This window comes from Vanessa tameamea, chromosome 2, assembly GCF_037043105.1.
Source record: "Vanessa tameamea isolate UH-Manoa-2023 chromosome 2, ilVanTame1 primary haplotype, whole genome shotgun sequence".
Classification (NCBI taxonomy): domain Eukaryota; kingdom Metazoa; phylum Arthropoda; class Insecta; order Lepidoptera; family Nymphalidae; genus Vanessa; species Vanessa tameamea.
In genome coordinates, this window is record NC_087310.1 from 3942206 (window position 1) to 3957159 (window position 14954).

The 14954-nt window shown below is 34.8% G+C and overlaps 1 protein-coding gene across 20 annotated transcripts in view; it reads left to right on the plus strand.

Annotated features, from left to right (window-relative positions):
• The window catches only part of LOC113399771 (low-density lipoprotein receptor-like), a 223744-nt gene that overhangs the window by 194180 nt on the left and 14610 nt on the right, over positions 1–14954 (plus strand). For 11 of the 20 annotated variants that reach the window (XM_064215031.1, XM_064215055.1, XM_064215026.1 and 8 more), the window contains exons 3-9: positions 3834–3956; positions 8355–8483; positions 9772–9998; positions 11242–11509; positions 11921–12172; positions 13496–13796; positions 14419–14637. In XM_064215031.1, the coding sequence (XP_064071101.1) occupies positions 3834–3956; positions 8355–8483; positions 9772–9998; positions 11242–11509; positions 11921–12172; positions 13496–13796; positions 14419–14637 (1519 nt within the window). Of the gene's footprint in view, positions 1–3833; positions 3957–7403; positions 7524–8354; positions 8484–9771; positions 9999–11241; positions 11510–11920; positions 12173–13495; positions 13797–14418; positions 14638–14954 lie in introns of all 20 variants that reach the window. The other 9 variants (XR_003369012.2, XM_064215028.1, XM_026638999.2 and 6 more) reach the window with 3 other exon arrangements.

The following is a 14954-nucleotide window of genomic DNA, read 5'->3' on the forward strand; positions in this document are numbered from 1 at the left end:
TATCTGGTATGGATTATTTATTCTTTGAACTTTTTTATTTTATTTGTAGGGCTTTAATCTGGATCAACGAGGCAGTCAATTCGTAACTGTTCCTATTTTATATAACATCTTAGCTTTTCTAGATGAGTAAAAAATCGAAATACTATTACAAAACTTAAAGCTTGGTTTGTACCAGTGTCGTTGGAGTCTTGCGAGTTAAAAAAATATATATCGATATATTTATGATGATGATTAAATAGTCAAGAAGTCAACTGAGCGGGAAATACCTTCTTTGAGCATAAGCCTGTGTAGACCTCTATGTACCGTCGTAATTAGTTGGAATTACAACTAAACCGTAACCAAGAGTTGAGGCATGTTCTGTGCCTCCGTCACGGTAGCATGACAGCGAACATGTGGAGCCCACCGAAGAGACGGAGAGGTTACCTCTGGTTTCTCAGTGGTTATTCCGATGAGATCGAAAAAAAAAGAAACCGGTTCGATATCATAAAAAATGTTCTGTGGTCTGCTTTACAGCTTATGTTCTTTCCAAGGAATGAGAGTGTAAACACTGCTAATTTTTAGACTCCGGGTTGGTACTGAGAAACCTAATAGTTTGTTATTGGTCCGTACCGAAATATGATAAACTTAGATCCTTATAAGTTTTGAGTGATATACTTACCTACCTAGGAATCTACTTAAATAAGGGTATTTTACGTGGCCGCCTATAACTGTATTTATTTTATTACATAATTGTTAATACGACAAAGGTGTAAAATTATTTCCTATTGCATTTTAATAGAAAATTAGCCTATATCTCTATCTATGTTTGCCTCCAACGTGAACGAAGGACGTTCTTGTCAGAGATTCGGTTAATTAAATTTGTCTAAGCATACGAAGTTGATTCTGACCGTTTGCAACACGTTTCATCACTGTGGCTTAATACCAGTTGAGTCTATTATATTATTACGTGTAATGTAAGATAGGTTTAACGAATATGTTTTATATATGATACAGGGTGTGCGTTATTATTTACAGACACACTGATATATACAGAATGTACTCGTACATGTATGTATGTTCATGTACATCGTTATTATAATAATTAAAAGAAAACAAGCAGTATGTTTGTCATAGATAAATGTTAAAATATATAAAAATCAAAAAAAGTTATTTGTGCCATTCTGTCAAATTATACACCATCAGGGAATAAAAACAAGATGCGTTCTATATAAGTTGTAGTGTTACATAGGGCTAAACCGATATATAATCTTATATCTTAGGTGTTAATACTGAAGCTTAAGGTTTATCTAGGCTCTAGAATAGATCAAAAACATCTCTATATACAGTTTCGACTGAAATTACGCTCATCTTTACGCTTTTGTTATTCTATAAATATATTCGTATATAAACTTATATTAGGTACGTTATGTGATTAGTTAAACAATACTCCGTCTTTTTCTTTTAAATATTAAATCAATATACAGAAAGAGAATCAATGTTCACGAGTAACGCATTTTTATATATACAAAGCTATATCGTAAACTTCCTACAGCAATATTTATATATTTTTGTCGCATACTATATTTTTAATATGTTATATATAGCTAGAATAGGTTCGCTCAATCGCTTAAGTAGTTAATTATTAGCACTTTGGACTAATTTGAAGCTTTGTTTAGATAGCTCGAAATATCTAATTGAATAGCCTTAAAATATCCGTTACTCTATTTTTTCCATATATATTGCACAGAGTATAAAATACATAACACGAACTGGACAAAAGCACTTTGGCTTACAGTCGAAAATTTTCAGGCTGTTATTTAAATGGATGGACAGGTATTGGACGTAATAATGTGTAAATTAGTTTACTATCTCAAATAACTTTATATTTGTAAGTAAGATTAATAATAATATATATAAAACTAATAATAAAAATAAAACTCAAAAAAAAAAACACGTTCCCGAAAGTATGATAATGTAGATACATTTTTTCATATACAAATTATTTATATCTCCATCGGATATGTTCTGGAACATGGCCATTGAAAAAATTAAAACAATTAATTTACCTCAGTCGCTCGTAAATACTGTAGGCTTATTAACACGTTGCATCATGGTTTCTATTCATTTAAAGATATATAAAATGTATATGGGCCGAGTGGGCGCGGTGAATAGATCGTGTGATTTTAACGAAAGATCGCTGGTTAAATCTCGGTAAGCACAAGGCTTTAATGAGCTCGTAATCATCTCGCATACGGTGCGAAATAAGCCCCAAAGATTCTTGAGATGAAAGAAAGCCATTTCCCAGGCGTGGGACGCTTACGTGAGCTACTATTTTGAACACAGATAATATTTAATAAAAAAGGATTCTGTTCAATTAAATACAAAACACTATTCCAAATTGGGGATTAATTAATTAGAAACGTGACTATTTACACGTTTCTAATTAATTAATCCCCAATTTGCAAGAGCAGGAAACCCGATCACGCTAAAAGTTAATTTGCATACAAGATGATAAGCTGAGCTTGAAACAGAGATTAACAGCAGAACTTGACACTACATTGTACTTTGGGTAATGTACGTAGAATACATAATATATATATATATATATAAAATAATTTCTTTTATTGTACATAAAAATATTATACAGCAATATCTCACGTTTAGAAAATCAGACATTCCCATAACATATTCCAGTGAATTACCCGTGCGTAGTTATAAAGGCAGATTTTTATTACTCGCCGGTTTAAATCCCATAGCAAATGAGGGTAAGTAAGTATATGAAAAATTCAGCAACTCCCTCGTTGAACAGGGAGAGTATGTTTCCACTTCACGTAATTCCATAGATAGAAACTTATATTCATCCAAGTATATAGAAACAACGTCATAAAAAATCGTTTAACTTTTTTTATCGTTTAGAAGAGATGATCGCCAATTGTATGTATTGAATCTTAATCGGGTATCACGATCATGTAACTGTAAAAGCAATTGAATCCACACTAGAGCAGTGTGGTCGATAAAACTGAATTATTTGAAAAGGAGATCTTCTAGAAATGCTCTTTTGTTCCTAAAAGTGAGAAAAAAATGGACACTTAAAGACTGTCTCCGGTGTTCTTAAGGTCCAAAATTGAAGTTGTGTTATAATGATTATGATAAGCGTTTAAGTTGGAAACGCTTACCTTATTTTACTTGTCTGTGTTATTATTAATATCATTAATGCGAAAGTTTAGATGGACGGATATTTGTTACTCAATCACGCCAGAACGGCTGAACGGATCTGAAAGAAATTTGGCAGATAAATTATAGTCTGGACTAGCAGATAGGTACTTTTAATCCAAGTACATGAGTACCAAGTATGTGGCTTCCTCACCCGCGAGCAAGGTCGCTTGCAGAAAGCAGTTGACATTTAATTATTTAGCAACCCAACGAATTATTTGTTTAACTAAAAATAATTTTTCTATTTCAGTAACAAGTCAAGTCAGTGTTTAAGCATGAGTTAGAATTATAAAATAAAAAGGTTTCGCGATGTCTATCGATATATTTCGTATATTATAATACATGAAAATAAATACCTTGATATAGCAAAAACAACGATTCCACGCAGCATTTTGATCTGTATATTTTATGCGAACAACGCGTTATACGATATAGCAATCTCTGGTGGTATACTCGAATTTATTACGCCGGTTTCTGTAAAAGAGCTACGCAGTCGGAGCTTCAGTTATATTATTCGGAGGGTATACGTTTTGCTTACAAATTGCTCGGCGGTGCGTGCAAATCGCTCGAAGATAAAGCGCTTGATATTATTCTATGTAAAAAGTCAATGACCTATTTTTTTTTTTTTTGTTTAATTACAGAGACACGAACCTGCACTTCTTCCGAATTTCGATGCAAAACTGGTCGATGTGTGCCGCTGTCTTGGCGTTGTGATAATGAAAAGGATTGCTCCGACGGTTCTGACGAGGAACCCGGCACTTGTAGTAAGTTGACATTTAATTATATCAGATACAATCATTTATGATTATGTATTATTATCACTCCGTTATATTCTTACATTATTTGTTTAAGGAGTCGTTTCGAAACATTTCGTACGAATTTGAAAATTATATCTACATAATCAATACAAAGATCTCTTCCTTATATTTGTATTCAAACAGATGCACAAATAAGGAAACTTCAAAAATAAACATTCCGCTTGAGCATTGTGTTCTTTTCGTAAGTCTGTGTTGAGAGATTATATTATTTCATAATATTCTACAAATAAACAACAAAGAAGATGGTCTGTTTAAGCATCGAGCACAAATAAATAAAATCTCAAAGAATTTTGAAGTGCAGTTATTCCAAAATTTTTTTTAACTAAAATTTCGTAGTAAGTAGTTACATTTTATTATTCTCCGAAAAATAATTATCTAGCGATTTATGGAGAAAGTTTGAAGGTAGCACGTTGTCCTTAGCGGGGCTTCCGATGTGGATTAAAATCTTAATTACGGTTCGGAAGTTTCCCGGATTAATATTATATAATCTTTGCCCTTTCCGCCGCCTTCTTTTGGTTATGAATTGTTAAATTGGTTTTCCGTTTGACTACATCGATCTCTTTCTACTATCACTTCGTTAATCAGAATTGTCTGAAAGTAAGGAAGTGAATAGAGATCGTAATTCTTGGCGATTTTAATGCTCACCATGCCGAATGGCTTGGATCACGCACTACCGATCATGCGGGTAGATCTGTTCTCGACTTCGCTTTAGCATATGATTTGACACAACTGGTCACCTCAATCGCGAGTCGCGAATACCAGACGTGGAGGATCATATACCTTCCCTGTTGGACCTTCTGCTGACTTCCCATCTGGATGGCTACCAGGTTATCGTCGATCTGGGCTCGTCGGACCAATGTCTCGTCCGGAGTACAGTGCCGGTTGCGCGATATTCACGACCTCGTTTCGTGGGCTGCCGCAGAGTGTGGCACTACAAGTACGCATATTGGGATGGGATGCGGTCCTTTGCATCCTACCCATGGGGGCAGGTTTGTTTCTCGCCGGATGATCCGAGCGTTGTTGTTGACTCTGTCGCCGATGTGGTACTTCAGGGTATGGAACTGTTCATTCCGTATTCTGCGGTCCCCATCGGTGGCAAGTCCCAGCCCTGGTTTGGTCGTTTCTGCAAAACGGCTTCACGCCGAAAATGGGAACGCTACCAAAACTGGGCTAACGCATCGGCGTCTCGTGATGTAAATACCAGCGCATTCAGAAAGGAATATAACTCTGCCTCTAGATCCTTCAAAAACGTGATTGCTAAGGCGAAGACGGAGTACATGGGCAGAATTGGCGAGAGACTGGTGCGCCTCGCTTCAGGACCACGTGCGTTCTGGTCTCTCGCTAAGGCTGTCTTAGGAAATTTCTGTCAGCCCTCTTTTCCATCTTTGCACAGAGACAGTGAGTCATTGGCCCATACAGCGAAGGAGAAAGCTGATCTTTTAGGCTCTCTCTTCGCGGCGAACTCGACTCTAGATGACAGAGGAAAGTCACCACCAACAATCCCGCGGTGTGATACCACGATGCCGGAGGTTAAATTCCGGCAAAGTGCAGTTCGTAAAGCACTTCTTTCCTTGGATATTCATAAGTCGAGTGGATCCGATGGCATCCCTCCAATCGTGCTACGGATTTGTGCTCCCGAGTTGGCGCCGGTCTTAACGCGTCTTTTCCGGAAATCCTATGCATTCGGCGTCGTCCTGAACTCCTGGAAGACTGCTTTGGTGCATCCGATCCCTAAAAAGGGCAACCGCTCAGACCCGTCCAATTATAGGCCTATAGCCATCACCTCCTTGTTCTCCAAGGTAATGGAGATATAATAAATATAAACTGCCAGCTCCTGCGGTACCTAGAGGAGTACCAGCTGATTAGCGACCGCCAGTACGGTTTCCGTCGGGGTCGCTCAGCCGGTGATCTTCTAGTTTACCTTACTCATAGGCGGAAGCAGTTGAGAGCAAGGGGGAGGCATTAGCAGCCAGTCTGGACATAGCGAAGGCCTTCTATCACGTGTGGCACAAAGCGCTTCTTTCGAAGCTTCCTTCCTATGGGCTTCCCGGGAAATTATGCAATTGGATTACCAGTTTTTTGGCAGATCGGAGCATCAAGGTCGTTGTCGACGGTGCATGCTCCAACTTAAAATTCATCAATGCTGGTGTTCTACAAGGCTGCGTTCTATCACCCACTCTGTTTCTTCTGCATATTAATGACTTGTTGCAAATCAGTAACATTCACTGCTATGCAGACGACAGCACCGTAGACACCTCATACACCGGCCGTGCTAATATTTCTCGGGAATACGTCGAAGAAAACCGGAACAAACTTGTATCTGAAATCGAGTCTTCGTTAAACAAAGTCTCGAACTGGGGTCGGCTAAACCTAGTCCATTTCAACCCCAATAAGACGCAAGTTTGCGCGTTAACTGCTAAAAAAACACCATTCGTCGTATCTCCACGATTCGAGAACATTCCGTTAGCCGACACAGCTAGTATCGGAATAAAAAATATTAAATAAAAACAAATATAAAAAAAATTAATAATGGAATAAAATTCAAATTTGTCAAGCGAGATGACGTCAGTCGGTAACAAAACATAAAACTTGTGTAGGATTTAAGGTTTTATTTCAGTGCGAGTCGTTGGGACCGTTGCCCGCAACTTTGTCCACTTAGCTTTCCTTAAAGTCGACCCAACATAATGGAAAATCCTGTTATGTGTGCTTGGGCACGTAATATTTTCTAGTCAAATGCTACAAAAATAAATAAAAATCGACGCAACAATTGATACCCCTATACATATGTACATAACCGATTAACTAACATTCTTTCATACATACGTACTACCTACGTATAGGTAGTATGTATTATAAAATATATTAAATTAGGTAGTCTTTAGGTTTAAGCATATAAGTTTTTATATTGTAGGTACTTTTAACCCATACCTCCACTCCTCAGTTTGTTTAATTTGCTGGAAGCGACGTCAAGCAACATTATATTTGAAATAACACAGTTAGCGCTATTAATTACGTTAGTCTTCGTAATTACTTTGAGCGTTCAATATAATTTATGTTGATCTTTTGATATATTATATTTATATATTGAGTATTTGAGCAATATAAGACGAAGACATTAGTCATAGAACGATGCCTACGTTTAGAATTGTTGGAAATATTCTTGGTCGTCACGAAACCTGCTTCCAAAGCATGTTTATCTCACATTTTTGCGATAACAGTTGTGTGGTTTCATGACAATTATATGAATACAATACCTGTATATTTTCATTGTAATAAGAAAAACATTAGGGTTACTACTGAAGTTTTTTTTCATTTCTCATTTATTATAGGGAAATCATATTTATATTATGTTCTAAAATGTATTCGAGATATCAACACCAGTTTTATATGCAGCCTCAAAACGAACATGTTCCGAACATAATTTCTTATGTGGCAACGGCTTCTGCATACCCGGAGCCTGGTTTTGCGATAATACTGCAGATTGTCCAGACGGATCTGATGAACACAACTGTGGTAAGATACACTCGGATAGGCATGGTAGGCATGGATTCGCATTTCATCACTGGCTTCGAGATTCTTCAAAATAAACTGCTTGGAAGTATAATACTGTTGCGGTATTATAGTGTCAGTCGGGATCATATCGTCAAAGGCTGGCTTTTTACGCTGCATGGACAACGCTAGGTTTCATTTAATTGGTCAAAATTAATTGGTAAAGAATTTGTTTCAAATTTAGAACATCACCTCCGACGGCGTAATTTATTGTAGTTGTTACATTACTATTATTTTGGATAGAATAATCAGATCAAAATATCTTTTGTATTGGTAATAAAAGTTTAGTGAAGGGTGAAGTAATTAAATTTTAATCCACCAAAAACAGCAAAACGGAAGTCAAATTGAGGGATCGTAAACTCACTTTGGAACCCACTACGAACTTTATGAAATATTATTCGGCGTAGAAAAAGTAAATGTTGAAATTTAATTAAGGTTAAGTTGCTTTACAACTTGACAGTCTCTTGAAACGACGTCGGTAATTATAATTAAGATGTTATTGCATATTAAATACATAAAGTCTAATTAGGATTGTTTATTATTCACAATACGCAATCAAGTCGCGGCTACAAATACTGTAATATCGTATCTAAAATATAACACGTATTTCGTATTTATAGGTATGTATTCGTACGTGATCGTGGAATAAACCTCAACCCCGTACGTACTTAAATGGTTATTAGTCGATGCGTAGTAAATATTTGAGAGACTCAAACAAAAGCAACATTGAGGGCGATGGAGTTGTCATAGGTACTTGTTCAGTTGCTACATAAGTTGCATGGCTTGAATTGGCAGAAGTGGAGGCGTGCGGTCCTGAAGAGTTCACGTGCAGGGGAAAACGAGGGGAATGCGTGCCTCTCACGTGGATGTGTGACGACAATGTCGATTGCTCCGATGGGTCGGATGAAAAAGCATGCAGTAAGGGTATATTCGTTCATATACTAACAAAATATTCATCTCTTTTACATGCAAATATTACTTCGCTTTAATAATCTCATTAACGCTTTGAAATGTGGAATGTTTGCATGATATAATTATGAAAATTAATTATAAGTTTGTCGACAATTGTTCAGGTTTAAATAACGTTTTATACATTAACACTGCTTTTAAAGATTAGAAAAGACGCTGAAAATGTTCGAAGCGAGTAATAACAAGTTGAACGTTCCTAAATTTAATTCAGGGACGTTCAATTTGCGACAGGGGTGTTAAACCTGCTTCCACCGTCATATTACATCGTTCGATCAAAGATGTTTACTTTCTCGGCCGCAATAAATTTCCTTGCGGATAAAGTTACATACATATATTCGACTATATAAACATAGATAACATAACGAACTGGCTTGGATAAGTATTATTAATGCTTAATTAATAAAACAGTAGGTTTATCCTTAAATTTTTGTAAATTACATTTTATGAAATATTTAATTTAATTCATGAATTTAAGAGAAATTAAGCCTAGATGAGCGCAAAGTGTGCAAAGGTTACCCTATTAAAAATGTCTTACTAACTCATACTTACTCTTTTTTAAGTAAAATTTTGGTATTAGGTATAACAAGACCCAAATATATATATTATTATAACTATTACATATTTTTTCTGGAAGTAATAAATAACTTATTTAACCTTTGTAATGTTATTTTTAGTTCAGCTCTCAAATAATTGAAAGTATGTCTGAGAAAAGTAGTTTTTTCTCAACCATCCTATGTCAAGTTTAAAATAATAATGCCGGTACTAAGCCGAGTATGACTATAAAGATATTATAAATTGCTTCAGACAGCTTCAGTTTGTTTGCGAAAGGAATTTAATTAAACATTGCACAAAACGTGTACTATTAAAATAGTCGGGTAATTTTTCTAGAGACGAAAGAGGTTTAGGATTCATTAATTAATAAAAGTCATTATGGCTCTTTAGGTATTAATATAACGGGCATTAAGGTCACTCAGTGTGGTCGAAAACACTATTGCAGCTACTTTTTGCGTTTTCTCATTACACTGTTCTCAGTTAATTCTTATTTTTCCTTCATTACTTGGCCACTTAAAGCTTGTCTGAGGAATGTTTTAATAATGCTTGCACCATTTTACTCTGTACCTACTTTCTTTTAATTATTTGTTTTGCAATGACATTTCTTTTTTTCATTGTTGGTCTGAATTTTGGATGTTTTACTAATTCTAAATGGTAATTTGAAGTATTATAATGATGTAATTTTGTGTAGATGAGACATGCCGATCAGATGAATTTACTTGTGGAAATGGCAAATGCATACAGCACCGGTGGGTTTGTGATGGTGATGATGACTGTGGTGATGGTACCGATGAAGTCAAATGCCCAGCACCAACTTGCCAACCGCATAGTCACTTCTCGTGCGCCGACGGACATTGTGTGACCGCTAGATGGAGGTGCGATGGAGACATAGACTGTCCCGACGGAAGTGATGAAATGGTGAGTGAATAAATATATAAGGAAGTATTTAAATACAGTAAGCAATAATAGAAACAACATCTAAATATCCCACGGTTGGATAGACATTCTACTTTAGGATACGGTTTGGAAAAGCTTAACATTTTTATTGACTTCTTGTCCGATTGATACAGATTTATTTCATTTCGATAGCTCATAATTACATGACAGTCGTGTTCTATATAATACTGATTATGAGTTGCATATTTTATAAGTGCTAATGATGTAAAACTCAAGCATTTTTATAACGAACAAAGTAATAAATCTTATCAAAATGAAAAAAGTTGTAAAAGCTGCGCATTATAATAAGAAGTACATTAAAATATGATGAAAAAACCACATCAGTAAAAAGATATTAGGCGTGCATTAAGCACCGGGTAAGGATACAAGTGGAGAGGTAGTTAACGCAATCTTGAGTCGATTATTAGGTATACATTTTGTTATCATAATGAAATATTTTTTTTATCGTTTTTATCAAAAATAAATATTAGGGATTAAACAATTACTGAAGCTAATACGAAATTGATACCAGATGGTTACCAAAATAGGTAGACAAGAAATTACACTATAAATGAAACTGATGCAAATATTTATCATTGGGTTAAATGTTTCCGAAGTATCATTTAAAGTTTTTAAATAAATTTTCAACCAATTTATAACTTACGTCTTTTAGAACTGCGTACAGGTGGTTTAAACTACTTTTAAAGTTACATAATTATAACTTCACTGTAGAAAATTGCCAATTTATTTGATATAGTTGCAAATTATGGATTTCCTAATGACAAATAATTACGTAGACGTATTTAAGAACCCATTCGACGCGTTGAAATAATTCTAACTTTGTTCAGTGACTCTAATTGATCTACTAAGCAACGTTTGTTTGTATATAGTTGATTAAGTCTTGCAAAAATATTTATCATAACATGAAAAGTAAAATTAATCTTATTACACCTAGTTGGAAAACTTTGCAAAATCAATAAATTCTTCTTAGGACTTTTTTTACGCATAGACTACTGATAATAATATTTATTACTGACTACAAGATTATATTGATTATAATAAGTTATATGGAGTTAGTATTTGTGAGTTTTACGTAGGAATATAAATTAAATGTAAAATGACCGCTGGTTTGAAATGTTAATTTTTGGGATATTATTCAAAACTTATTATATCAAATATATTTTGATTACACATCATTTATAATTCTTTTTATATTTGTTTTCAGGGTTGCGCTTCAACACCAAAAATTACATCTCCGTGCATAGCTACAGAGTTCGAATGTCGTGATCGAATGACCTGCGTTCATAGAGCCTGGGTCTGTGATGGAGACCGTGACTGTCCGGACGGCGGTGACGAAGCCCCTGAAATATGCCGAGGAAACGTTACCTGCAGACTTGATCAGTTCCAATGCAAGGACCACAGCTGTATTCCTGGCGCACTCTATTGCAATGGCGATAAAGATTGTCCCGACGGCAGTGATGAGCTCAATTGCAGTGAGAAAATAAACAATAATTATTTATATTAGTTTTTCGTTACCGAAATATCAATCTTCAACGACTTATTTTCTCTCAATTTAACCGATTGGTGAAATTGCATCTGCATTAGAGATTTCTAATGCAGATTAATTCACATGCAGCTTATTCTGACCCGATTCCTTAGTTTTTCTAATTTAAAACGCAAATTAAAAACATGAAAAGTCAATGGTACTGAACTGGACTGAAACTTGCAATCTTTGATTAAGATTCACGTGTTCCAGACGCTCTTGCCTTCGCTACGTACAAAGCTTTATTATTATAGATTTACTCATTTATATTTGATTGTTAATAAATACTTTTTTTTTTAATTTTAAGTGTTAATATAGATTAAAGCCAATTTGATCATAATGAATCCATATTGTTTTTCAGCACGACCTAAGCCAATTTGTGACAAGCGGACAGAATTCGACTGCGGTGGTGGAATGTGCATACCACTGTCGAAAGTTTGCGACAAACACACAGACTGTCCGAACTTTGAGGACGAACCTGCTGACCGATGTGGAGAAAATGAATGCGCCAAGAATAATGGCGGATGCACTCAACGGTGCGTCGATACTCCCGTTGGATACTACTGTGATTGCGAGAAAGGATATAAACTCACCGACAACAGAACTTGCGAAGGTAAAATTCGAATTCTTCTTTTATTTTGAACAAATCAATCGAGATACGGGTCATTTAAACAATTCATCGACACACCAATTTCTTAGACGTAGAATAATGAAATCGCATAATAATCTGTAATCTTTAGAAACCTATTAATATATACGTACAAAATGATATACGTGAATGATACCATAATGAAGAATCATCTAAGAATCATATTAGCTAAGAGTTTTTGATAAGTTAAGAAATTAACACCCAAAAACTATACTATACTTAAACGTCCACTCGTCAAAACTCCGCACCTCTATTGTAGTCTTTACCTACAATCTCTTTTCTGTTCAGCATATTATGATACACATAGCCACTCACACACGTACAAGTTACTCACATTGAACATTTATGTACATAAGTCTATGTACAAAAATGATTCGTGACTCCTTCCATATATTTATTAGGTGACTTTAATATGAAACGTAAACGAAAGGACCTGGTATTTTTCTTGGATTAAATTTCCTTATAATAAAATGTAAGGATTTACCAACATTATAAAACACGATACGAGTGCATGTTTTATGTAATATATATGTATCTTTATATGAATATTTATTTATAGATTTTTATTATTTTATTTTGTAATTGATAGCAAAATATGCGCAATTCTAAATGACCGTTTCCTCGATATCCACTCAACGTACGATTAAAGTTTATCTGTACAATAATAGTCATAAATAACTTTTTTTTTTTAATCCCGACATTTTTACTAGCGTATTACATATTTTAGCTGATTATCATTTCAGTAATATTTATACTATATTAAATAAAATGTTTTGATGTTACGTTAACGGTCTTAACTATTTATTCTTAAAAACACGTAGATACTTCTATCGATATGTCTATTTTTCATAGATTACTAATCTGTCATAAAAACATTCAAGCATCTAGAAGTATATATCTATTAACAAACATTTTCGTTTGAGGAAAAGAGTAACTATTGAAACAAAATTAAAATATACTTTAGTAGTCGAGCAGTCTTGTACAGGCACTTTTGAATCGTCATTTTATAGAACTGTAACGTAAAAGTACCACCAGATCGGAATGTAGATTCTATAGAGAAGAATCGGCAAGAAATTCAGTAGCTACTCTTACAAACACCTACGAATTCCGATCTGGTTGTCTTTTAAATTAAATTTTATCTTTTAATATGGCGTTTCAAATGTGTTTATACTTTGAATACTTGAATAAAGATTATTTTAATTTGATTTGTATAATATCAATTATAAATAACTTAACGATGGAACGCACTGGCGAGAAGGGATATTCTATTTAAATGATGTTTTTCAGATGTGGACGAATGCTTAGATCCTGGAGCATGCTCGCAAATATGCATAAACGAAAAAGGTACATTCAAATGTGAATGTCATGCTGGTTACGCAAGGGACCCTCGTGATAGAACTCGCTGCAAGGCGACCGAAGGCCACCCGTCTCTTCTGTTCGCAAGACGTTTCGACATCAGAAAGATTAGTCTTGATCACCACGAAATGGTAGCTATCGTGAATGACACGAAGTCGGCTACAGCACTTGACTACGTTTTCAGAACAGGCATGATATTCTGGAGTGATGTCACTGATGAAAAGATATATAAGTAAGTCTGAATAGTAGTTTTATTTCAATAGAATTAATTACCATCGAGTCTATGGACTGTTGATCGCAACCCATAGACGTTTGTACTGACAATATGTTAACTGTTCTTGTTAAAATACTTCAATATTTCCAGGAACTAAGACGTCCCTCCTGCCTGTAAATATAGTAATCTCTTCGAAAATCATGGAACAATGTTAATTGAGATGTTATAAAGTATATTCCAATTTAGTGGTAGATTAACTTTTAAGTAGGTGGTAGATACCCAGACGGATTACAAATTGTAACATGGATTAAATTAGCAGAAAATATTGAATCATGAAATATAAATTTCCCCTTTTCTAAATCTAAATTGCTTACATATTAATACAGCAAATGACTTAGTCTGAATTAGTATATTTAAGATAGACTTAATATACTTAAAAAATAAGAAAATTTAAAGTAAAGCCACTTAAGTGTATATGTGGCTTTATTCTGAAAAATGATATAGCAAAAAAATATTAAAATGGCAATTGCTTGAAATCACATCTGTAATTTACAAAATAAGGGTATTATTTATTTCAAACAAAAAACAGGTGAAGATACGACATATTAAAGTGTATTAAATTAACTTTCGTTAAATTTAGGGCACCCATAGATGAAGGGAGTCAGCGGACAGTCGTCATAGGAGATCAGCTGATCACTTCGGATGGACTCGCGGTAGACTGGATCTACAATCATCTGTACTGGACAGACACCGGCAAAAACCATATAGAGCTATCTGACCTGCAAGGCAATATGAGGAAGGTTCTCATTATAGACAAGCTTGAAGAGCCAAGAGCGATAGCACTTAATCCTCTTGACGGGTAAGAACTTTTTTAATTTTGGTGAAAGCATAGGATATTCCCGTAGGTATAGGAATGTACAGAAAAGACTTGTCTTAAAAGGAGATGGAACTTGCCAAGTATATAATAAGTAAATGAACAGATTAAGCCTCGTGTGATTGTGTCGAAATGGTAAAGAGTTGTAATGTTAACAGGAAATATCTAGAAAAAGTTAACGAACGCGTGCACCTCTTCTATACATTTACACATGTGCCTTGTTTTATATCTTAGATAACAAACAATTTGAGAGAAAAATATCGGAAAACATTTATATTAAAACATAGCAGCGACTATTGTAA